Here is a 24,785-nt window from a genome sequence, read left to right as displayed (position 1 = left end):
TGTCACGTGACCTCCTGGCCTTTGAGAAGGATGGTATGCGGATGATCTACAATTCTGGGAAGCAGGTTCAAGTTCAGGTAACTGGCAAACGGAATACTTGCATGTACATACTACTGTCTTGGCCGACTCGTCGGTGTTTGGTGAGTTTAGTATTTATGTGCATAAATCTAAATAAAGTTAATATAAAATATTGATTTAGAAATTCAAGACAAATAAATTATTACTATAGATTATTAAATATTTGTAAACATATAAATGAAAGTATGAAGAACTGTAAAATCAAATAGAAAACTAATCAAAGTAAATTCTAAAAATAGTTATGAATACAAAACGGTGGAAATACAAAAATACACAAATACATTTCAATTTCAGTAATAAATAAATAAAACACAAAGCAATAATATTTCAGTAATTACATATACATGTAAATTAAAAAAAATACATATAATATACTTTACATGTATCATTGAAAGTATAAATGTAAAAAAACGAAAAAACGAAACAAATAAATTAAAAATATAAAAATTAATATACAAATGTGGAACAAAAGACAAAAATACACAAATGTAGTTGAATTTCAATCAGTGATTAAAAAAAACAAGCAATAATAAATATATGTAAATAAAAAAAATATATGCTGTATATATACTGCACATATATAAATTAAATGTAAAATAAATAAAAAATAAATTGAAAAAAAATATAAAATTGGGCATACAAATGTGGAACTAAACACAAAAATACACATTTAGATATCAATCGGACATATATTCGAATTAAAATAAGGCAAATATAGACAAATAATTAAGAAATAAAACACAAAAGCACAACATATAACAATATATCTAAGAAAGTAACAAAATGTAAATACAAATAGAAAACTAAACAAAGAAAATTCAAAATATAATAATAAATACAAAAACGTGGACAGAAATACAAAAATACACAAATGCAATTCAATTCCAATCAGCAATAAATTAAAAAAATAGCAATAATAACTCAGTATTTATGTAAATAAATGTAAATAAAAAAATTATATACTGTATACACACTGTAAATATATACATAAAAGTATAAATGTAAAAATGGGAAAAAACCTAAAAGAGTAATTCAAAATAAACAAATGAATATAAAAATGTGGAACCAAACACAAAAATAGACAAATGCATTTTAATATCAGTCAGTAACATATTCACATTAAAATAAAGCAAATACGATCAAATATTTTTTTTGCATTCTGTTCTATTCTATTCTATTTAAAATGCACACAAATCTAACAATATATAAATAAAATTATAAATGAAATTATAAAAAAGCGGGCTCTGTTGTGGGCACAGAGCTGGACAGCCTGACAACTGTAGCTGAGAGACGGGCACTGAAAAAGCTGCGGTCAATCATGGACAATTCATCACATCCACTACAAAGCATCATCTCCAAACGGAAGAGCAGCTTTAGTGACAGACTGCTGTCACAGTCTTGTTCTACGGACAGACTGAGGAGATCATTTCTTCCTCATGCCACGAGGCTCTTTAACTCGACCCGGGGGAGTAAAAGACCACATTAACACCCCCCCCCCACATTCGCATATTACCCTATTTTTTTTTACAGCGCGTATTTTATGCAGCACTATTTAAATACTCTATATCAACACGTTATATTGGGGATTTATGTATTCAAGTCGGTCAAGTCAGGTCATGCTTGTTTGTATAGCCCTTGGTCACAGGAGTCTCAATGTGCTACACAGATCAAATACTATTGCAAACTATTATTACAGACTATTATGACACATTCCATTTCTTTTATTTTATTTTCAACACAAGGGTACTGCTGGAAGTGTGAATTTCCCTACGGGGATGAATAAAGTATCTACCTATCTATCGATAAATGTAAAAATAAAAAATAAAGGAGTAATAAATGTGTAAAAACAGACGAATGCACTTAAAAATCAATCAGTAAATAAAAATGTTCTGTGTACTGCAGTCAGACAACAGCATATGCCAGTCAGAGATAATCTATCCATGCACTTATCGGTCAATTACCGGTAATATAATAATTCAAAACAACTATGAGCATCCCTTATCTTGAATAACATTCCACACTGACATCATGTATGCAGCACGAAATAGACGGGGGAGCAGAGTTTTTATTTACTTGGTTTTAATTGGATTATGTACAGTATGTATTTCTAATTAGATTTCGAATTTTTGCTATTTTTATTTTCATTGATAGTTTTACTCGTTTATTGACTATAATTTTAGCATTTTATTTTCACTTTTGTGTACTTTACTTGTCTTTATTTTTAATTTTGGCAGTTTTGGTCCAACATGAAAAGTAAGGGGTGTGGGTTTGATTCTGCCATAAACCAAGGGGCAATTTTAGATGCTTTTGGGGTGCTGAGCTCCCAAAGTGTCTGGCTTGTTAACATTTTGTTTTTTTTTTAATTTCACTTAAAGTGATATAACATGTAAAATTCAATGATAACATTTTAATTAAAATATTTTTCTAGAGGCTTTTTATTCTAAAAGGCAATTTTTGTCAATTGTTTGTTTCAAGGCGTTTTTTATTCATTGTACCTTTTTTCAATTTAAGTATGGCACTCTTGGGCTTCCATAATAACATAGGCTCACTGTAATGGACTGGAGCCTTCATAGACTCCGCCGCTATGCTACAAGTGACACTCGCTGAGCGAAAGGAGAGCGGGGAGGGGGGTGAGAAGGTAGCTAGGACTCAAATGGACTGAACCATTTCAAGGCAGTTGAGTATTTCTGACGCTGTGTTGTTCATATTTTTGGCAAGTAGTCACCTTACATAGCTGTCGCCACGATCGGTGTCTGAGTGTATGTGAATGGGTAAAAGTGATGCACATTGTAAAGTGCTTTGGGAGTGACTTAAATCGTTATATAAAGTGCAGATCATTTACCATTATATCTAAGCCTATCCTCTCCTTTACTAAGGAAAACAATTTTAACTATACTATAATTTTTGTAGGTGCTTGGGTTGAATTTGGGCGTATTCACTCTGTTTACCTTAATAATGGATAGGATAGGTTCGAATATGATGAAAAACGCTAGAGAAAAAAAAAAGGTAAAAAAAGAAAACAAAAAAATGTGAACAACGCAGTATCATATTTATTACACTGCCTAGAAATGGTTCAGTCCAGTTGATTCTTAGCATTTCTATTTAAGAAGTATTCTGATAATTATGTATTTTGGGGCTGGTTACGCCTGTGCATAACACAAATAAAATGTCAATAATGGTATCATCTCTTTATTGAACTCCAATATAATAAGGTGGGTATACTGAGACGGGGAAAAAGAAACTCAGTTAAGACACAGAAGGGCATGCAACAACAAATGTTTTACAACGGACGATTTGATGTCAGGCTGGTGGCAAAAGCAGCGTTCTTTCTGGCTCCCTCCTTGTACACAGCTGGAAAAACTAGCTGGCGCCATAGTGTGATGTAAACAACAGAGCTGGTGGCAAACCACGTTAACACCCCCCTCATCCCTCCCCTCAAAAAAGTAGTACTGCCCAAAACACACTGTTAATTCTTAAAAATATCAAAAAATTTTACAAAAAGTGGATTGCTGGATTGTTGACTGCATTCGATTAAAATAAAAAGGCTGGCGTCCTTCGCTCTGGATTTTTTCTCTGTCGTATTTTGCACCAAATCTATACAGTAGATAAAAGGCGGAGTGGGACAGTGGGGGGAATGTAGAAATGGAATTTGGCTGTGGGTGCTGTCCACTTTGGGCTTGTTATCTAAGAAGGCATATAGGGTGGAGGAGGGTCCTTGTCGGGCATATTAACTGCCATCTCGTAGGTGGGAAGATCCGACTGTGGGACATAGAAAGAAAAAAAGACAATCGAAACGTGTCACTTTTTAAGAAATAACATATATACAGTAGGCGGCACGGCAGAGCAGTGGTTAGCGCGCGTGTGTGGCACAGTTCTGAGGTCATGGGTTCAAATCCAACTACCAGCCTTCCTGTGCGGAGTTTGCATGTTCACCCCGTGCTTGCGTGGGTTTCCTCCGGGCACTCCGGTTTTCTCCCACATTCCAAAAACATGCATGTCAGGTTAATTGGCCGGTCCAGAATTGTCCCTAGGTGTGAATGAGCGAGTGAGTTGTCTGCCTCTGTGTGCCCTGCGATTGGCTGGCAACAACTTCAGGGTGTCCCCTGCTCACTGCCCGCAGATAGCTGGGATGGGCTCCAACACCCCTGCGACCCTACTGAGGATAAACGGTGCAGATAATGGATGGATGGATGGATAAATACAGTAAAGCAATTTTGCTAATGTATTCATCATCAGAGGTGGGTAGTAACGAGTTAAATTCACTCAGTTACATTTTCTTGAATAGGTTTTGGGACGTTTTATACTTTGTAAATCAATTTACCTTTTACTTTTACTCGAGTTGTTTTGCGAAGAAGAAACAGTACTCTTACGCCGCTACATTAGGCTACATTGGAGCCTAGTAACGTAAATCCCCTCCAAATAAATACGCGCATTTCTCGAGGTCCCTCACTTGCTTTTTTTCTTTTCGGTGTCCCTTGAGTGGGAGCCATTGTGCTGTCCAATCCCCAACCCCTTTAAAGGGACAGCGTCACATACCAAGCAGGTGGCTGGAAAAAGGTAAACCGACATAAAAAGAGAAGAAAACAAAACGCCACACATATCAAACTAACCGTGATAATGTGATTTAGTTTACTATACCTTTTCAGAGGTTTTATTGGACTCTATTTGTTAGACGGATAAGGGGTACATTAGAATATAATAGAATAGAATTTACTTTTATTGTCATTCTTTGTAACAATGCACACAAAACGAAATGTCGATACATCTGACCCGTACAGTTAAACTGTAACAAGCCGATGCAGCCGCAGCCAAACAGGGCGCCGCCATTTTAGACCCAACTGCTGTCTTGGGAGTCATTAGGTGACCAAACACCCCAATTCCAACCCTTAATGCCCAGCGCCAAGCAGGGAGGCAATGAGTACCAATGTTGTAAGTCTTAGGTATGACTCGGCCGAGGCTTGAACCAGCGACCTCCCAGTCTCGGAGTGGGCGCCTTACCATCTACGCTACTGAGCTAAGCACCTTTGTTGTTTATTTCTAATCCTCAAAATAAAATGACAAAAAATTGGCTTTCTTAATGGTCACGCTATTCTACATAGTCGGTCTAGCTGTGAGTAGGTGTCATTTTGTGTTTGAGAGGTTTATTATTGCTCAAGCAGGAGGATTTGCCATCATTAATAATTTGGGCAACAGGCTGAGGTTGACAGGTATGAGATCGAGAGACTGTTAAAGATACGTAAACAGATACTTTACAATAAGCCAGGGGTGTCCAAACGTTTCATAAAGCAGGCCATATTTGGTAAAATTCAGCCTGGCATTCTTTGAACAGTATTTAATAAAATCACCTCTGTGAAAGGTTTGCAGTGCTTAGCAATCAGCGTTGTGACCTCGTAGCTCGCCTTTGTAGCATTTTCAATTGACTTGCAGGGTCAAGTGAAAAGCACAGCTGTGCCCTTTCCAGTTGTTTCACCTTTTCCAGCGTTCATTTCCAGTTCGCTTGTCAGCATGTTTTGTCTGGCAGTGCCTCTTGATATTATGGCTGGCTGGCTGGCTGGATACCTTAACCACTTGGGGCAAGTAGTGTTTTGGGGAAGTACAGCTTGGTGGCGCCCATACGTGTCCAGGCCAGCAAATGTTTCCACCCGATCTCGAACCGGAGACCTTCTGGGCAAGTTCGGCAGACGCAGTCGTTTCAGATTTTGGTGAAAAATGTTCACTTGCCCTGGAAACGCTGGCCCTCATTCAACTAACCCTTTTTTATTTACAGTTCCCATGTTGAAATTGGGGTGGGCTAAAATTCTCAAAGAAAGGCAAGGTAGCCAAAGGACAACTGCAATCATCTGGTAAATTGGTGATTCTTTTTTAACCGCAGTCAAAATTACTGCCGGGCCACATATTATTACAAATTTATGACAGAGGCCGCGGGCCAGTAAAAATGTGATCATGGACCTTAACAGGCGCTCCGGCCAGACTTTGGACATGGCTGACATAAGTAGTACTCACTGTAGTTACTGAAACTTTAGATGAACGTACACAAAAACATTTTTTTACAGCACAATTTCTCATTTTTTGCCATAGTAGTTTTTAATACTTGAAATGAAATGATCTGCATTTATATAGAGCTTTTGAAATGATCTGAAATGATCTGCTTTTATATAGCGCTTTTCAAGTCAATGACTTCCCATAGCGCTTTACAGTGTGCTTCACATTTCCCAATAGCGGCCTTGTATTGCAGCTATGTAAAACGCTAACCTGCTTATTGGGGGTATTAGGGGTTCAGTGTATTACCCAAGGACACTTCGACATGTAACACGGACAAGCCGGGATTTGAACTGCGATCCCTTGATCCCAAGACGAGCGCTCAACCTCCTGAGCTACTGCCGCACTTGATTTTTTCGGAATAGTAAAGAATATAGTTTAATAACACTGTCAAACCCGTCAAACCAACCTCTAAATTATTGTAAAGTAAAGTCAAGTAACGTTTTTTTGTATAGCCCTTTATCACAAGGAGTCTCAAAGGGCTGCACAGGCAACAGATTATTGCAAACTACAGACTATTACTACACCATCCCCTGATCTAAAACCTACCTACCTACTCAAAAACCTCAACATGAGGTGAATGAAGAAACCTTAAGAAGGGACCGGTTTTTTGAATGGATGTTCAGATATAAAATACATTGATTACAATAATAATAGTTTGTCTTATTAATCAAGAAAAAATACATTATAATGTCAAAACAATAAATTGTTGCAGTCCTTGATGCCATCACTTCAAACATATTTTTCTGCCTTATCTAAATATTGCTTGCCAGAATTTGCACTTTCCATCTCTCTCATTGCTGCATTTTGAAAAGCCTACATGGGCTGTGACTTCTCCTCGGTTCACTGTTGCCTCAATCGCTCAGTTGAGCGACCTGCACTTACTATACCATCTCCGTTATGGCCGTATGGCCGGTGGGCAGGGCTTGGAGGCAAAAGAGTACTTGCACTGGTTAAAAGACATTGGAAAAGAACACCGTCGTCGCTACTAGTTGTCGTCATGTTGCGTGTCTGCGAGCCAGAATCCAAGAAAAAAACTTAAGTAATCGTAAATTGAAGTTTCTCCTGATCAAAGAAATAGAAGAGAGTTGTGCATTAAAGCAAGGCACTCATCAAAAATGCTCGGGTTCGCAGTGCACACTTCATTTCATGTAAAATAAATTACCCCTTTACTGATCAGGTATCTTCTAGGCCATCTTGAATTTATTTTTGTTATTTTGGCCTTGAAAGAGTCAGAAATCATGTTATGAGTGATTACTTTTTGGCTCTTTTTTCAGAACAACCCAAACTTTCAATATCTGGCAATATTTACCATAAATATGTGTTAATACAATGTAATAGGGGTTTAAAATGAAAAACAAAACAAAAAACGGACTTATAATGTCCATTAATTGTCAAGTATTTTTCACTAAGACCAGGCATTTTATGGGCCTGTGTGGTAGATGGTGAAACAATTGCTGGGGACGAAGACCCACATCATACATGACCCATCAGTACCCCAATTAAATTGCACCTTTGACAATTAAAACAAATAGAATAATGTTCAAAGTATTCAAATGTGTTTTTTATTAGTTACTGATAACAAAATATCTTACAAAAAACATTACCTATTATGTATGCAACTTCTGTGTCATTTCTTGTCTGTGATAGGTCTATTACGACACATGACACCTGTAAGTTACTATTGTGGAAAGTTGTTGCCACCTTGTGGGTGTTTTGGAGAACTACTTTGATTCAATTTTATAATGGTTGCAGAGTACAGCGATTTTAATAGCGCTTGTCAAAGAGGGACGCCGGCCGTCCCATTGCAATAAAATGGTAAATGTTTATGATTGTTGCCCTTGAGTCAATTTTCTTATCATATTGGCAAAATATTTTGTCTTTCCTTAGCTCCAGCGAACTGTAAGCGTGTCGTCTAAAGGCTTGGGTCGAAAAAAAAAAGAAACGCATTACAAATAATCGCTGGGCATACAGTCAAAGTAATTTATTGATAAATTTAATTATTAATGTATTAATTGTTTTTTTTATTAATTTTATTCATTTTTTTTTTGTATGCCCAACAATTGTGTGCAATGCATGCATTTTTTAAATTTACAAGGCTAACGTTGGCATATGGGCTACACGCTAACAGTTAGCTGAAATTAATTAAATAACAAGATACTTTGCCTACATAAAAAGTAATAGAGACTCGGTAGTAACAATCATAAATGTTTATTTTTTCTTATCTGATATGAATTCTGCTCTCTAAACCCGAGCATCTTCGATCAGCCCTTTGAGACTCCTTGTGATTAAGGGCCATACAAATAAAAATGACTTGACATGAGTGTTTAGATTTAATGTTTTCTCTTAATGCACAACTGCCTTCAGGGATTGTACACCCTTTTCATGGCCAACTTCAAGCACTTTTTAAGACTTTCTAAGCCAATTTTCTATTTTTCCAGTCCCATAAAAGAAAAAAAATCTAACGCTAATGAAAAGAATGAGATTCTAAACCTTAGTTTTAAACCCCAACTCTAGCCCTAACCTTACTTTAGAACCCTAAAATCGGTTTAAAACCCTAACTTACAAGGCTAACCCTAGCTCTTAATCTAACCCTAGCTATAAACCTAGCCCTAACTTTGTTTCAAAATTTAAATATAGCTCTAAACCTATTTTGGAACCCTACATTCAGTGTAGAATCCTAACATGGAGCTCAAACCTTAGTTCCTAGCCATAACCCCGTTTCGAATTGCAACCCTAGCTCTAAACCTATTCTGCAACCCTACAATCAATTTAGAACCCTAAGATGGAGCTCAAACCCAAGTTAATAACCCTAAACATACACCTAACTCTAGCTGTAAACCCTAGTCCCAACCCTATATCAGACCCGAAAGTCAGTTTAATACCCCAATAAGCAGCTAACACCTTAATTTCTAAAACTATCTCCTATACTATTTTGGAACAAATATGTTTGAAACCCTTATTTGAAGCCCAAACCCTAGCTCCTAACTCTAGCCCTTTCCAGTTCCTTAACCTAACCCAAGAAAAAAATCAACAATGTCCAGCACTTACAAGCACTTCACCTATAATTCAAGCACTTTTCAAACCTTAAAAACTCAACATTAAAATGTAAGCAATTTCAAGAATTTCAAGAACCTGTACAGATCTTGTCTCTTCTTTTTCTCTGATCTAGAGCCTCCGCAGGAATCCTGTAAAATTCCAATTTACAAAGAATAACCACTAATTTTTGCTCCGATTCTGGTACACAATGACGAGAACTAGCAGCTACGACAGTGTTCTTTTCCTCCGTCTTCGAACTAGCAAAAGTTCCTTTTTGCCTCCAGTTGGGACTGTGACATCATGTGTGATGTTGGCTATGAATTGTATAATCTAATGTTGATCATTAATCTCATTAGTAATTATGAAACCGCAAAGTCAAATGTCCGTGTTGAGCAAATATATTGATTCAGGTCACCATGTTAATAATGACATATGATGCTTTTCAGTTTACTGCAAGCTGATTTATTATCAGAGTGATTTTGGAGCAAGTATTGAAGCAAAGCTGTCCTCTGAAGTCGTTCACCAACCTGAGGTGCATTCTCTAAAGAGAGGAAGACAGCGACGTCTGACCTGTTCCTATTGTTGATGTACTTGTAGCAGTTCCAAACGCAGTTCATCAGATATACCTGTGGGGAAGAAAAAGATATATATCAGTGTCTGAAACCAGTGACAAAAAGTTACCGGACACTAGGGCAGACAACTCTGAAAAGTTGCCTGCCCAGCCATAAAGTTGCCTGCCCCATTTTGTCACAACTTGAAACACAATAAAACGACTAATGGCAAAAAAAAACCATTGTTGCAAAGTATTAAGGATTGATAATCAAAATATATAACAGAACACTTTAAAATTAAGTTTATTATAAATCTACTTATAACATTAATTGCATGTATATGAAACGACTAATGGCAAAAAAAACCATTGTTGCAAAGTATTAAGGATTGATAATCAAAATATATAACAGAACACTTTAAAATTAAGTTTATTATAAATCTACTTATAACATTAATTGCATGTATATGACATCGCTGTTTTCCATCTGCCATCAGTATGTACCTGTATTTACTCATCTTCATTCATGCAATGTTTGCTTTGCGTCGTCTGCTACAAGCCACGTGAACTCCTCTTTCCACGATGCTTTTAATGTACGTTTACGTTTTGCAGCGTCATAAATTTGAGCTTCTTTTGAATATTTTTTCTGGGGCTGAGGTTTTGGCTTTATTACTAACCACTTATCCATTTTTCTTGTGTTCTCTCTGCGTCTACTTTTGTTAAGATTTGTCAATTTAATAGCGCTCTTTCTCATGATATTGCAGTAAGACGTTTTCCATTGTGTGACGTCATTACACACGGACCATATTTCGTTTTGCCATTGTTGATTGCCATGTTGTATTGAATGGAGCCATGTTCTTGTTTTGCTTGCTGTTGAGGAATAAATATGCTTAAAGGCTGAACCACAATGCCCTGCTTTTCTTCTCACGCATAAGGAAACTGCATACTGACATATCCTTAACAACTTTGGAAAATTATATGCAAATGCCCGACCTTATAACGCTCGGGAAAGTCCGGAAGCACGAAGTTATTCGATGTCTTCTGATCGGCTGCCTAGTAGGCAAATTGCTAAACAAACCGAAATTCCCAAACCGAACGAATATTTCGAAATCGGAATAAAGCAAAATGTTTGATTTGAAAAGAAATCTTTTTTTTTCCTTGAAAAAGTTGTCGGCCACCCGGGCAGCGTCGTTGTGAAAGTTGTACGCCCGACGTAAAAGATGCACGCCACGGGGGTCCGGGCAGACGTTTTTTCAAACACTGTGTGTGTGTATATATATATATATATATATATATATATATATATATATATATATAAAATGGAGCTTAAAGAAAATGTGCTCTCCTCATTCCAAGTCACTCAGTATTAACAAATCATATCCTTTTTTCATCATTTAGGATGGATTCAATCGTGTATTAATTTGTATAAACCATTCTGTGTTAAAAATAATTGCAAATCTGAATTCCTCTGTTTAGATGTGGATTGGTGATATTGTTTCTAAAAATATGCCCTAAAGAAAAAAAAGTGTTAATACTATATACACACACACACACACATATATATATATATATATATATATATATATATATATATATATATATATATATATATATATATATATTATAAAATGTGTGTCACTGCTCCTCAAATTGTAACTCTGTGCCTCTTTTCCCACATCTTTTTTTATTTACAAACTAGTGTGTGTGCCTTTTGGTTTTACTTTTTTTGGACATATTTTTAATTGAATTTTGGTCACAGATAGGGAAAGGTAACTAGTTGTGATGCTCATTTTTTTCTTTTTTCTTTGATCTCATTCTCATAGCTGCACCGCTTATCCTCAGTAGGGTCGCGGGGGTGCTGGAGCCCATCCTAGCAATCGTCGGGGTGTGGGCAGGGGACACCCTGAACTGGTTGCCAGCCAATCGCAGTTTTTTCTTTGATCCTTTTAGTTAATTATTTGGCAATATCCCTAATTTAGTTTTGTTTTACTGTTTTTTAATCTACTCAATTATTGTTATTTATTTATTCATTCATTCATTTCCCTCAAATTCTCTCCATGTATGTATTGTTTTCTTTCTCCTTTTACTTATCTATCAATTATTTATTTTTTTCCAATTTATTTACTGTCATTTATTTATTAATCCCGCTGTAATTCACCCATATTTTTTTGTTAATTATTTTCTCCTTTTCTTTTTAAATATCGTTCATTTACTTTTTTCTGTTTTTAGTATTTTTTGCAGTTATTTATTTGTTTGTTTTTCTTTCATTTATTGATTTACTTACTGCGCCCTCCTATTTATTTAGACTTATTATTCATTTTTATGTTTAGGGTAAGGAGTAAGAAAATGAATGGATAGAAGAATGGTTGAAGGCCCATTTACCTTGAGAACAATGAGGAAGGTGAACAGGACCAGTACAAAGAAAAACAGGAACCGAGGATCCAGAGACAGGAGGTTATCCTTGTAAGGGAAATCCGGCTGGGAAAAAAAGCATTATTAAGAATAATTATAATATTTCCATTCATTTTCACTGACTGCACCGGGTGGGTATTGTCAGTGCTGTCGCAGCAGAGCGTGTGCCAAAAGACCGATTGGTACTGGTATTCCCTGGCGGTCTCCTACCCGAGTACTAACCAGGACCGGCCCTGCTTAGCTTCCTGAGATCGGGCGTTCTCAGGGTGGTATGGCTATAAACAGGTCAGGTTAGGATATCCTTCATTCTTGTCTCATATAAGCTGAACCCCATGGAACATCTCACAGACTCACCAGTAGGGAACAAATGATAAGGGTTTTTCAGGGCCAGTACCGATTATTAGTGTTAAAGGGGGGGGGGCGAAAAACGATATTCTGAGCCGATATTCATTTGCTGTAGAAGTTAACAATTGGCACAAGAAATATTTCTTAATGCAAAAACAAACAAGGATTTTTTAATTCTAAATTGAAATAAAACTTTAATAGCTTTACGAAACGTTTTACAGTAAAGAAATAGAATTTCAACACAATAAACATGACTAATCTTTCACTTAAACAAAAAACTAACTAACTAAAATTAGGCATAGCTGTAACCAGTATGAAGGTGCATACAAACTGAAATAGCTACCTGAAACTTTTACTATAACCTACATAAATAAAATACAATACAACTGACATGACTCAAATAAACTTAAAACAAAATAGAGCAACAGAATTATAAATGGAGCTCGCAAATTAAAGAGTGGGCCCTCCTGAATCAGAGCCAGATTGACAAACTAACGTAATGAGCTCATCACTTTAAATATAGCTTTAGTGTGCTTTTTATGCTCTCTCTCAATCATAAACAGACATGCTTGCAGTGTTCATTTTACCTCTGAAAAGTGACGGGTCCCAGGGACTCGCATGTTCAAAAATCTATGGGTCCCAACCGAGATCTATGAGTCCCCAAAATATAGTGTTATCGAGGTTGAAATTGTAAATCGGCGACAAATATATATAATATAAATATATATATATTCATTCAGTTTTAATCATCACCGTTTATTGATAATACAAATCAGTTATCACTTCAAGAGTTTTCAGTTCACAACAATATTGTACATCATACAAAATAATATTGCTGAAATAATTATATTAATCTATATTTTCATGCAGTTTTAATCATCACAGTTAATTGGTAATACAAAGCAGTTATCACTTCAGATTTTTCAGTTCACAATATTGTACATTATACAAAATAATCTTGCTCAAATATGATTCGATGTTTTCATTCAGTTTTAATCATCAGTTAAATTGTAATACAAATCAGTTATCACTTCAAGAGTTTTCAGTCCCAAAAAATATTGTACATTATACAAAATAATATTGCTGAAATATTAGTCTATATATTCATGCAGTTTTAATCATCACAGTTAATTGTTAATACAAGGCAGTTATCACTTCAGATTTTAAGTTCATATATTCTTTGTGGTTTGCTGTCCCGCCACAGTTGTAATGCCTTCTCAAGGACCAATTGCAGCAACGGAATTTCCATAGCTAATTTGTGGTTTTCATTGTCGTGGTGCCGATCGAATGTGCTCTTCTGAAATTTCGTATTGCAAAATTATTTATGTAATCCAGTTTTTTTGTCATGCTGGGTACACACATCACAGAACATGTAGCCTCCTCCGTTATCATCCTCCTCATAGCGTAACCAGGAATATAATTGAGTCCATTTTCTTGCTAGGAGTATTCTTTTGTTTATTTTCTTTCGTCGAATCGTTCGCTTCAACACACGCCAGAATTATTGCCGTTGTTATCACTCTCTGCATTATATTACGACTTATTACTGACACTGATAAATGACCAATTTTGTGTTGATTTTTACCTAATACTGTTTTTTCTGAGGCACACTTAATCTTCACTCGACGACAAGCACCACAACAATTACGTAATCTCGAAGCAACGAGATCTCGTTTGCCGAGATCGGCGTGCAGACGAAATCTCGAACCGCGAAACCAAAACAACAATGGCGGATCTGCCGAAAAGTTTGGAGTGCGATAAATCTTTGTTAAAAAAAAAAAGTAATCGGGTAATAATGACAATTTTGTGTCAAAAAAAGTTGCGTCCCGGGGACGCACGTTGATTCGACACTATGCGTCCCCAGCAAAAATGATGCGTCTAGGACACGGAGACGCGGGCGAATGAGAACACTGTGCTTGATTGGCTAATTAATGTTATAAGAGCTCATTTATCGTTCTCCATCTGAACAATCCTCTCTAAAACAAACTAAGTACATTTTTTACACTATCACAAGCACGCCTTTCTATCCTGGACACGGGCATGTCGGGACAAGTTAGCTGAGCTGCTGCTCTCTCCACCACAAGCTTGCTTATCCAATCAGAGGGCGGAGGGTGGGTAACAGGTGGGAGGAGGAGGAGCAAAAGAGAGAGAGTCTTGGCTGCATTAGGCTTAATAATCAGCTCGTCAAATTAATAAAAAGGTCGATACTGATATCCTATAGTAAGCCTGACAGATAATCTGTCGACCTTTACTCACCAGCTGGTCCAGGTACTCTTGTATTCTAGGCAGGTAGGTGAGAGAACTACAGGCCACAAGACAGCTCAAAGCGAAGTCAAACATCTGGTAGCAGAAGAACGGGATAAGTAGCCCACAACGATGCTGGGGACAAAAGAAGAGGAGGAATTTGAGGAAATTTAAAAAGCTCTCCTTCACTATTAGTCCTAACCTCAAAAATACATGCTGATTATTTGAAAAACTGTATAATTTTAGCAGTTGGGATCAATTTTTTTTAACCAGTTTTTCACACTAATGTGGCGTGAGACATTTTCTAGTCTGCTGCAGGAACTTGGCCACTTTCATTTTATCAAAAAAAAAAAAAAGAAAAGAAACATACCCACGCTCAGTATCTTTGCTGTATTCCATTGATTAGTAATTGTAACATTTATCCATATCAGTAGGTGGCAGCAGATTACATTTTTTCATGTACTAATTATTTGCTCGAGAAGTAGCATGGGAAAATATATTAAATAACTCATTTTGTTAAATGAAGCCTTTTGAGGGACACTTAGTAGTATTTGACCACTAGATGTCACTGTACATTGCAACTGTAAACTATTGCAACGTACACTATTGCACCCTCAGGGTAAGCTTAATGCCATGTAAAATAATAAGTTTGTTGACCCACAAGCATGAAAAAATGCACATTTATGATTGCTCATGTATTTTTGCTTATAGATAATTTTATGTATTTATTATTATTATTTTTTAATGAATTACGTTTTTACTACTAGGAGTTCCTAATGAATACACAATGTCCCTTTTTAGTTGCCATAAAAATAAAAAAAACTTCTTTCTTATTTTACAAGAAAATGTAATAAAAAGTTAGAACATAGTAGAAAAACATATTCGACAAACCGATGATTTTTGCTATTTTTTTTAGTTTCACAGGTTAAAATGGGGCGTGGGGGGTATTTGGAACTTCAACCTTTTTTTTTAAGATCAATTTTTTTCATGTTTACTAATGTTTTATGTTCTAAAAACAAGTAAAAACAGCAAAACAAGTTGAAAATGGTAAAATCCAAAAAGATTAATCTGAGCAACAGTGGCCACAATTGACAAGAAAAGCTTTATACTGTCAATTTTGGCAACATAATGTTTTAAGATAATAAAAAAAAGAAACTGGTTCCGGTAATTAATTTTGAAGCATTTTCGACGGAAGATGAGCCTCTAGATATTTTAATAAAAAGAATTGTGCCTGGTCTCCAAAAAGGTTGGGAAACACTGGTTTAGATGAGTCACTTTCCAATGAAGTTTATTAAATGATCGTTAATTGAGGTGAGGCATCACTCAGCAGTTCCTTTAATAACACAGACTTTATCAACACCCTACTGCAGGGTAATCATTGAAACAAAAAATAGGAGTAGTTAATGAACCAGATGCCGAAGCTGTCACATTTGAGATCATGCACAAGCTTTGCACATACAAACAGCTCCATCCAAATGCCATTAAAATAGTGTAGCCATCAGGCGGGCCAGTGAGATGAAGACAGATCATAAAGTTGGGTCTAAAAGTTTAATACAGGTGAATGATTTTTTTTTTTTTTTGCAATTGATTTTAGGCAGCAGAATTAATATGCACTCACCGTGATAGCGCCATAGAGCAACGTAGCGCTGATAGTAACCATCAGAAGAGAAATGGCCAATCCAGCACCGGCGTTACCTGGATAGAGACAAGTGAAATAATATTTGGGTGCATGCTTGATACACTTTTTATTGAGCTAAAGTAGTTAATTTATATTATTTTTATAATAATTGGGGTTTGTACATATTTTTCATGGCTTTTTCAAGCACTTTCAAGCACTTTTAAGGCCATTTTTCAAATTTTCCCAGTACCTTTAAAAGGAAGAAGTCCAGCACCAATCACAAGATAATTATAGTTCGAGAAATGTATATTTCTTTTACACAGGGGAATCCGCACTTAGGTCCTCGCCATTTTTAACTGGCATCCATCCGCCACGCTGTGCTCTGTGGTCCTGGCCCTCGCTTGCACCAGACAACACAGTGCCATCTAGTGGTCAACTGTTACACATTTGGGCTTTGACAAATCACCCGTAATTTACAAAAAAATAGGCCAAAGCCAAGGCTAAGAACTCATTGTCATGTATTACATCATTATAATATCAATTTGTTCATCAGTTAAAGAAAGTTATCATTTTCAAACTGTAACAAGTGTCCTTTCTTTTGAGATTCTGATAGTGATCTAGAATTTGATCAATTTTTATTATTGTTAAAACAATAAATATAGCTCAATAAACGTATTGAAAAAAAGTTATAACATAGTAAGTTAATTAATAGGTTACTTAATACATAAAATTTAGATGCATACGTTTTGCAAATATATATATATATATATATATATATATATGTGTGTGTGTTTGTAGCTCATGCCGAATCACAAGTTGTTAGTTATTAGAGTAAGCACTTCTTACTAGCTTCCTAATCCAGCATTCTGACAGTTGTGTTGTTATTAATAATCAGCAAAAGCTCTTAAACTCCCTCCCTTGTTTCACACATATATATATATATATATATATATGTATGTGTGTGTGTGTGTATATTGTCATTTTGAGTTGTCGCCCGACTTTAAATACATCTTACTATAATTTATAATTAAATCTGATAACAAGAATAAAATTGTCATTTATCCACTCTGGTGAGAAATTTAGTCAGAAAATATACAATAACAAGTGCAAAAGCATCTTAACTCTGAGATGCATAAATGGGTACAAAATTCACCCTATTGATAGTTATTTTTCCAAATCCTTAAAATTAAGAAAAGTTGTAATATTGTCATATTCTAGGTATTTCTCATAAATTGTGTTCATGACGTGATGCGATTAGTATTTTGTTTTTTTTGTTTGAAGTGTTGGGAGTAACGCTGTTATAAACAATGCCAATACGTAACAGAGCTATTTCTTCAGCAACAGGGTAATCTAATTATTTTTTCTGCCGTTACAACGCTGTTACCGTTACTGGCGGTCAAAAACAGTACGTTACTTCGGTTCCAGAATGGCAACAGCGACGTATGCTGCTTTCCACTTTCTTCTGAGTTGTTTACGTCACGTCTTTCAGGTCAGGTCACCTTTCAAAAAAGCAACTACCATTTAATGAGATAGCCATTACGAATACTATATTTACTAATACGTTGAAAGAAAAGGCAAATTTGTGAATGAAGTTGCAACGGACTTGTGTTGTTCAAGAACGAAACGTTTCTATGAGCTCTTGGAAGTCAGCAAAGGGATCAGGTTTCCCGCCGAACAATAACTGGTTCCCCCCGAAATGTCTTTTTTCTCATATAATTAGGAAATATGCATGTTTGGGGCATTTTGTGTTGTTGACTTTTAATGTGTTGAGCTTTTAAAGGTTAAAATTGCTTTGTATTCTATCTTTTTGTCGTATATTTATATATAAATATCTAATTATATTTTCTGCGTTTTTTGGTGTTAATGTTTTTATATAAAATTGTAAAGTGTGTTAAATTTTCTTTTTTATCTCTCTCTTTGTTATTGTATTTTTCCTTGTTTTTCTTTTTTTCCCAATCTGTGAATCCATTATGCCTCAGATCAGCAGGTAGGCGCTTGCATGGCTGATGCCACTATTGGTGCGTGAGTGTGTGTCCGAATGGATGTAGTGAAATACATTGTTAAGTGCTTTCTCTCCCCCCCCCTGTTTAAGTCAATTAGTGCATAATGTTACATACTAATTAGCAATGTTCTGATTAAAGCAACAAAAACAACCTTAAGAGCCGTTTGGGACCTGAAAGAGATGGGCTCTTTTTAGCGAGACAAACTGAAAAAGCCGGATCCATATAAATAGCCGGAATTCCTATCCCTACAAGTAAACGGGGTGTTTCGTATTTGCTCAGAATATTTAAAATGTTATAACATACAACCCTTTCTTTTAAATTAATGGAAGTAGTAATTTCCCCTGGTAACTAGTTACTTTTACTATAAAGTAATTTAGTTACTAACTCAGTCACTTTTTGGAAAAAGTAGTGAGTGACTATAACAAATTTATTTTTCAAAGTCACATGCCCAACACTGTGTAAGAGTAAAGACGGTCCTTAACACTGGTTGATTTGTTGAAAGATAACAGAGCATGCAACATTTTTGTACCACAATAATCCTTTTTTGGAAAACGAATCAGAAGTGTTCTATAGCTTTCGAAATATCCCAACTAATTGCACGTCACCTACCTGACATCCTGTCAGATGTTAAGTAATGATCAATAATTGCATACTGTAAGTTGACTGAGGGGACGCTCTCCGGATGAGTCGCTGCAACTGTGAGCAGGATTCCCATCAACAAGTTGATGACCTGATGAAGAGGAATACACATCTCTATGAAAAATAAAATTCATGCAACTACATCAAGGACTCTTCATAACTTTGACAAAAATCACAGAATAGTTTTTCTCACATGCACAACATGTATGTTAATATTGCTAAATCATGACTGATTTATCACGTCCCTTAAAACAGGGATTAACAAGCTAAGAGGAAATTTCTTTCCCAGAGCCACTAAACATGCACACAAGAATGATGATATATATATATATATATATATATATATATATATATATATATATATATGTATATATATATATATATCATCAGCTGCACCGCTTATCCTCATTAGGGTCGCGGGGTGCTGGAGCCCATCCCAGCAATCATCGGGCAGTGGGCAGGGAACACCCTGAACTGGTTGCCAGCCAATCGCAGGGCACATGGGGACAGACAACCCACTCGCTCAGTCACTAGGGACAATTTGGACGGGCCAATTCACCTGAAATGCATGTCTTTGGAATGTGGGAGGAAACCCACGCAAGCACAGGGAGAACATACAAACTCCGCACATTAAGGCCGGGAGCTGGATTTGAACCCACGCAGGAGGTTCCCACGACCTCAGAACTGTGCCGCACACGCGCTAACCACTGCATCGCCGTGCTGCCCATACATACATACATACATATATATATATATATATATATATATATATATATATATATATATATCTCATCTCATCAGCTGCACCGCTTATCCTCAGTAGGGTCGCGGGGATGCTGGAGCCCATCCCAGCAATCATCGGGCAGTGGGCAGGGGACACCCTGGACTGGTTGCCAGCCAATCGCAGGGCACACGGGGACAGACAACTCACTCGCTCAGTCACACCTAGGGACAATTTGGACCGGCCAATTCACCTGAAATGCATGTTTTTGGAATGTGGGAGGAAACCGGAGTGCCCGGAGGAGACCCACGCAAGCACGGGGAGAACATACAAACTCCGCACAGTAAGGCCGGGAGCTGGATTTGAACCCACTCAGGAGGTTCCCACGACCTCAGAACTGTGCCGCACACGCGCTAACCACTGCGCCGCCGTGCTGCCCTATATATATATATATATATATATATATATATATATATATATATATATATGTTGTTTATGTATGCGAGTATTCATATTTTATTTCTTGAATTTGTTTTGGGAATATGTTGTTTCATTTAATTGTTCATTGCACTATTTGTCATTGCACTATTGACTTAATCAACTCTTCTCCAAGCACTACTGTCTCTTCATCCAGGTTAATTATTTTTTTCATGGGGGTCACTTAAGTGTCTGCTCTACTTTGTGTCTATACTTCATAAGAAATGCTTAAACTCTGTGCTCTATGCACAATGTGGAGGTCCAATTTAAAATCACAGCGAATGAGAGAATCACTGCTCCCTTGTGTAGTGGAGGTGCAATTTCACTTGATTCTTTGGAAAGTTAAAAAAAAAAAAGGAAAAAAGTTCACCAAGGTCAAACGTGACTCTTTGACGGAGCCTCACGCCCACCCGGCAGGACCCACTCCAATACTTGAGAACCAAAAGACTAGCCGTTTTGAAAAAATATAATATCAAGAGGCTCAGCAAAACAAAACATGCTGACTACAAAAAGCTTACTGGAAACGACTGCTGTGGAAAGGTGAAGCAACTGGAAGCTGTTTAAACAGTTGAGCCGCATATATTTTCGTTTTACCAAATCTGGCCCGCTTTCTCAAAAGTTTGGACACCCCGAATACAAATAAAATAATAAATGAATAATATACATCCGTGTTTTTAAACACACATTGTTTTATTACCAAGGAGAAAATAATTCAATATCCTAAAATCAGTATCAATTCATAAGTTTTTTTTTAATAGAAAATGGTCCAACAATATGTGATGATACTGTAATGTGGTCAACTGGTGAGAAGAAAATACATAATAATTGGTTCAAGGTATCAAATGGACGGAGCCATTTTAAGGCAGTGGAGTATTTCCAATGCTGCGTTGTTCACAATTTGATTTTGTTTTATCTTGCGTTTTACATCATATTTAAGCCTATCCTGTCCATTATTAAGGAAGGAGTTTTGAAAATATAATTTTGAGGGGTGCTTGGGTTGAATTTGGGAGTGCTTGAGCACTCTCCTAAAACGGGCTGGTTACGCCTATGGCCAAATGTTAGCCTTTTGCGATGAATATGGGTTTTTGGGTGTTATGTATATCCACATAATTTAGAAAACAACAACTAAACGTTCGTTGAAACTGAGAGCCATATGGTTGAATTAGCATTGACAGCTATCAGGCGATTGGCTTGATGGTTGGGACGCAAAATCAAAACATCAGTCAACTTGTATTCACATAATATTTGTTACAATTACAGCTAAAGGGGACAAAATGGTTTTATGACGATCTTTAAATCGATCGGAACCGATTTTATGACATACCGTGTACCATGTTCCGAGGATAATCGTCCCCGTCCGAACGTGGCAACATCCGCAGCACCTAGTGCTGTATATTTTTTCTCGACCGAGTTTAAAGTGCTGCATCACCCCTTGTGGTATCTATAGAACGTCCGCTGATGAGTATAAAAATAAAAAAATCTAGAAGTAAAACGGCGAAAGCGTCTTTTTTGGGCGAGTCGCACTTTCACGTCTCTCAGGATGAAAACAAACAGGCGAATGAGAAAGTAAGTATGGAACGCCAGCAGGGCCATAACATCTAGCAACGCTATCGAAGCATAGCAAAGTCAAGCTATTTTCTACCCATGTTTGGGATTACAATGCCCTTATAAACAGTCAATTACTGTTACAAACTAAACGCCACACCTACAGCAAGACAAGAGAATAAAAAGAGAGATGATTTGTGAAAACAGGTTTATCTTATTAACCAAATCAACCACACAACCAGAGGTGGGTAATAAATAATTAGATTTACTCTGTTACATTTAGTTGAGTAAAATTTTGGTTTTTACCCTTTCTTCCTTTTTCCTCTTTTCCAGGCTTTTTTCCACCCTCTCTTGATTTTTTTTTATATTTGTATTTCCTTTCCCCCCTATTCCTTTTATTTTCTTTTTTCCCTTTTTTCCTTTTCAGTTTCTTTTTCAAAATAGTTTTTTTCATGTTTTTCTCTTTTCCCCTCTTTCGTCTTTCTTTTCCCTAATCAAAAAAGTAAGGGGAAATAATGTTTGGTCTCTTTGAGTCTCCATAGTTCTTATTCTTCCTTGTGCATTGGTTTAAGATCAGGGAATGGCATAATTATAACTTGTGCGGCATTTTGAGAAATTTCGTGATTAAGGATTATACAAAAAAATGCTACTTGACTTGAATTGATTAAGCACTTGTCTTCGGTTGCACAACACTATTCAGTTTAATCTAGTGGTCAAATATTACACACTGTATCTTACTCTTCAATCTCATATTTTAAAACAATACCTAGAAAACAGAGTTATTTATCCCTCGTTGTGTACTCGTTTAATGACCATTTTGTACTTTTAAAAATACATCTTATAAGGAAATGTCAATAAAACATTTCTACAGTTGGGACCATGAGCAAAACGGACATAAGTGATTTCTATAGGGGTGCAAGTGCACTTTGTTTGCGGTTCTAATACATTACCCGAAAATGAGACACAGGGTCGTGTTGGTGGCGTTTGCGCAGGTGACGTATGCTAGGGACGCTGTGGCCATTTTTCTGCACAACACGACAAGATTGAAATGGCGCCCTCTTTCGCGTCAGTGCGAAAATAAATAATGATGTACCCTTTAATCGTGTGTTGGTCATTTCGCACATGGGTCTCACCGGAGGATGGGTGGGACCCCGGCCAAAGGGTAGGTGAGTAACTGCGACTTGTTGTCTGGGCATATTGGTATAAAGTTAATGTGAGGGTTGGTAATTGGGAATTTTGAGGTTTTGGAGTTTTTCCTTGCCCTCATGTAGGTTTCAGATCAGAGGATGGTGTGATAATAATAGTCCGTAGTTTACAATAGTTTGTGGTCTGTGCAGCCCTTTGAGACTATTTGTGATTAAGGGCTATACAAATAAACATGACTTGACTTGAATGTATTTACATAGTATAATTTTTGTGATGTATCAGTAGTATTTTTGTAGTATTGCTGTATTTGAATTTAGTATTATTTCTGTCGTAATATTTATGTAGTATTTTTATATTATAGTGTAACTGTAGTGGCATTTTTGTAGCATTACCATACTGTACTATAATATTTGTAGTATTTCTTTAGTATATTTTAATATCTTTGTTTCACTGAGGGCTAACACATCAACCTTCCTTTTAGTCATCATCCTTCCGATCTCCTCTTTCTTCCACTCAGTCGCTTTACTTCCACAATATTTTTGCCTCTTTTTCCCTTTTTTTTAATTGTCTTTGTTTTTGTATGTGTTTATCTTGCTGTCGGTCACCCCTCTCGAGGGATATGACCAGGGTAGATAGATATAGATATTTTAATATTACTGTAGTTCCATTTTGTAGTATTTCTGTTGTAATATTTCGGTAATATGAAATGAAATATTTCGGTAATAGTATTTTTTTGTATCACAGCATTACTGCAAGAGTAATTTTGCAGTATTTTTATAGTATTTCTTTCTTATCAGAATGAATTATTTTTAAGCATTAAATTTGATATTTAGTTTTGCAGTATTTTTTTTTTTTTTTAGTATTTATTCTGTATCCGTACAAAGGGGCAATATGGACAAAGTTGGCACAAAAACAACAATATGTTTTTATTACTATTACGACTTCACTTTACTTGACCAAATTTAATTTTTACATTTTTTTGTTTGGCGGGCCCTAGTTTTCCCACGCCTGACCTGGCTGCTCAGCGCCACCAAAGCTCCGAATTTAAAATCGTCCCTGGTTGGAACCAATCTAGGGTGAGTTATAACATTGAAAGTTAAATGAAACATAATTTAGGGAACTCTTTCTCGGTTTTTAACAACGCAATAGCGGGTGATTTGGACCTGAAGGACCATAGGAGGGTAAAATGCAAGAAACATACAAATGACGCGTTTAGAAAGCCAGACTATAAAAACAGAAGCATACGTAAAAACATACGTAACCTTTGTAACATCGTTTGCCGAATGCATATTGGACAGATTACATATATTTTATATAATATTGTGTGAAGGCATTACCGCGCACTCATGCAAATTATCCACACTGCGGTGAAATGGAATCTTCCGAGATACACATGAACGCAACATTGCCGAATGGAACATGAATGAGAAGTATAGCTTGTTTATTTTACCGCCTTTCTTACCATGTTTATGTTTGCAAGGATGTTATATTTGTTAAATTGATACTAATTAAGACGTATGAGTAACTGTTTGATCACCTGTCAAAAGAATTGTCCACTGGACGTAAATTCGAACTATATTCTTCAATGAGCTCGTAAAGGCAAATAGGCCTTCAAATCTTCGGTGCCTGGGTTGACCTCAAACCGTGGATTAAGGTGATTATCACCTCGCAGACGATTTGGATTATTGTGAGAGACATTTTACAAACGTTCGGAACCGAAACATGTCAAACACGGGACCACCTCCCCGATGGCGGAATTGTCCCAGAAGAGGACAACCAGTAGCAGGTAAGAGAGAGAGAGCAGAGCTCCAATCATATTGCTTAAAATCTGCACTACGCGTCATTCGTAGCAACATATATGTCACTAAACATCATATAGGTTTTCACTCTGAAAATTAGATTTCAATTTGCATTAAAACCGAAACATTAATT

The 24,785-nt window shown here is 36.4% G+C and overlaps 2 protein-coding genes across 7 annotated transcripts in view; one reads left to right on the top strand and one right to left on the bottom strand.

The window, feature by feature from the left end:
• Positions 1 to 3,254: 3,254 nt before the first annotated feature.
• laptm4a (lysosomal protein transmembrane 4 alpha) lies at positions 3,255 to 24,634 on the bottom strand. Of its 2 annotated transcripts, none has more exons than XM_088324948.1 (7): positions 24,391 to 24,634; positions 18,935 to 19,055; positions 16,323 to 16,399; positions 14,717 to 14,839; positions 12,089 to 12,184; positions 9,684 to 9,782; positions 3,255 to 3,837 (listed from the first exon to the last, which is right to left on the bottom strand). In XM_088324948.1, the coding sequence occupies exons 2-7, from the start codon at positions 19,038 to 19,040 to the stop codon at positions 3,763 to 3,765; spliced, it is 576 nt and encodes a 191-aa protein (XP_088181074.1). In that variant the 5' UTR covers positions 19,041 to 19,055; positions 24,391 to 24,634; the 3' UTR covers positions 3,255 to 3,762. The 2 variants fall into 2 exon arrangements, with proteins under 2 accessions (XP_088181074.1, XP_088181073.1); XM_088324947.1 differs by lacking the exon at positions 24,391 to 24,634 and adding an exon at positions 21,487 to 21,738.
• Positions 23,851 to 24,785, top strand: part of rngtt (RNA guanylyltransferase and 5'-phosphatase) — a 232,015-nt gene continuing 231,080 nt past the window's right edge. Inside the window, exon 1 of one of the 5 annotated variants that reach the window (XM_088324944.1) lies at positions 23,851 to 23,929. Coding sequence is in view for 3 of the 5 variants with exons in the window: in XM_088324945.1 (XP_088181071.1) it covers positions 24,576 to 24,639 (64 nt within the window). In the remaining 2 variants the exon portion in view is untranslated. Of the gene's footprint in view, positions 23,930 to 24,141; positions 24,640 to 24,785 lie in introns of those variants that run through there. The other 4 variants (XM_088324943.1, XM_088324945.1, XR_015848263.1 and 1 more) reach the window with 4 other exon arrangements.

The sequence above is a fragment of the Urocampus carinirostris genome, chromosome 20 (assembly GCF_059441175.1).
Source record: "Urocampus carinirostris isolate Australia breed hairy pipefish chromosome 20, RoL_Ucar_1.0, whole genome shotgun sequence".
NCBI classification, from domain to species: domain Eukaryota; kingdom Metazoa; phylum Chordata; class Actinopteri; order Syngnathiformes; family Syngnathidae; genus Urocampus; species Urocampus carinirostris.
The sequence above is the reverse complement of the archived record's forward strand: the minus strand, read 5'-3'. Positions and strand labels throughout refer to the sequence as shown.

Coding starts and splice junctions, on each gene's coding strand:
- laptm4a (XM_088324947.1), bottom strand. CDS start 21,588: ATGCAGCACTTTAAACTCGGTCGAGAAAAAATATACAGCACTAGGTGC. Junction 9,783..12,088: donor CCTTCCTCATTGTTCTCAAG/GTAAATGGGCCT, acceptor TCTTCCCCACAG/GTATATCTGATGAACTGCGT. Junction 3,838..9,683: donor CTTTAGAGAATGCACCTCAG/GTTGGTGAACGA, acceptor TATGTCCCACAG/TCGGATCTTCCCACCTACGA.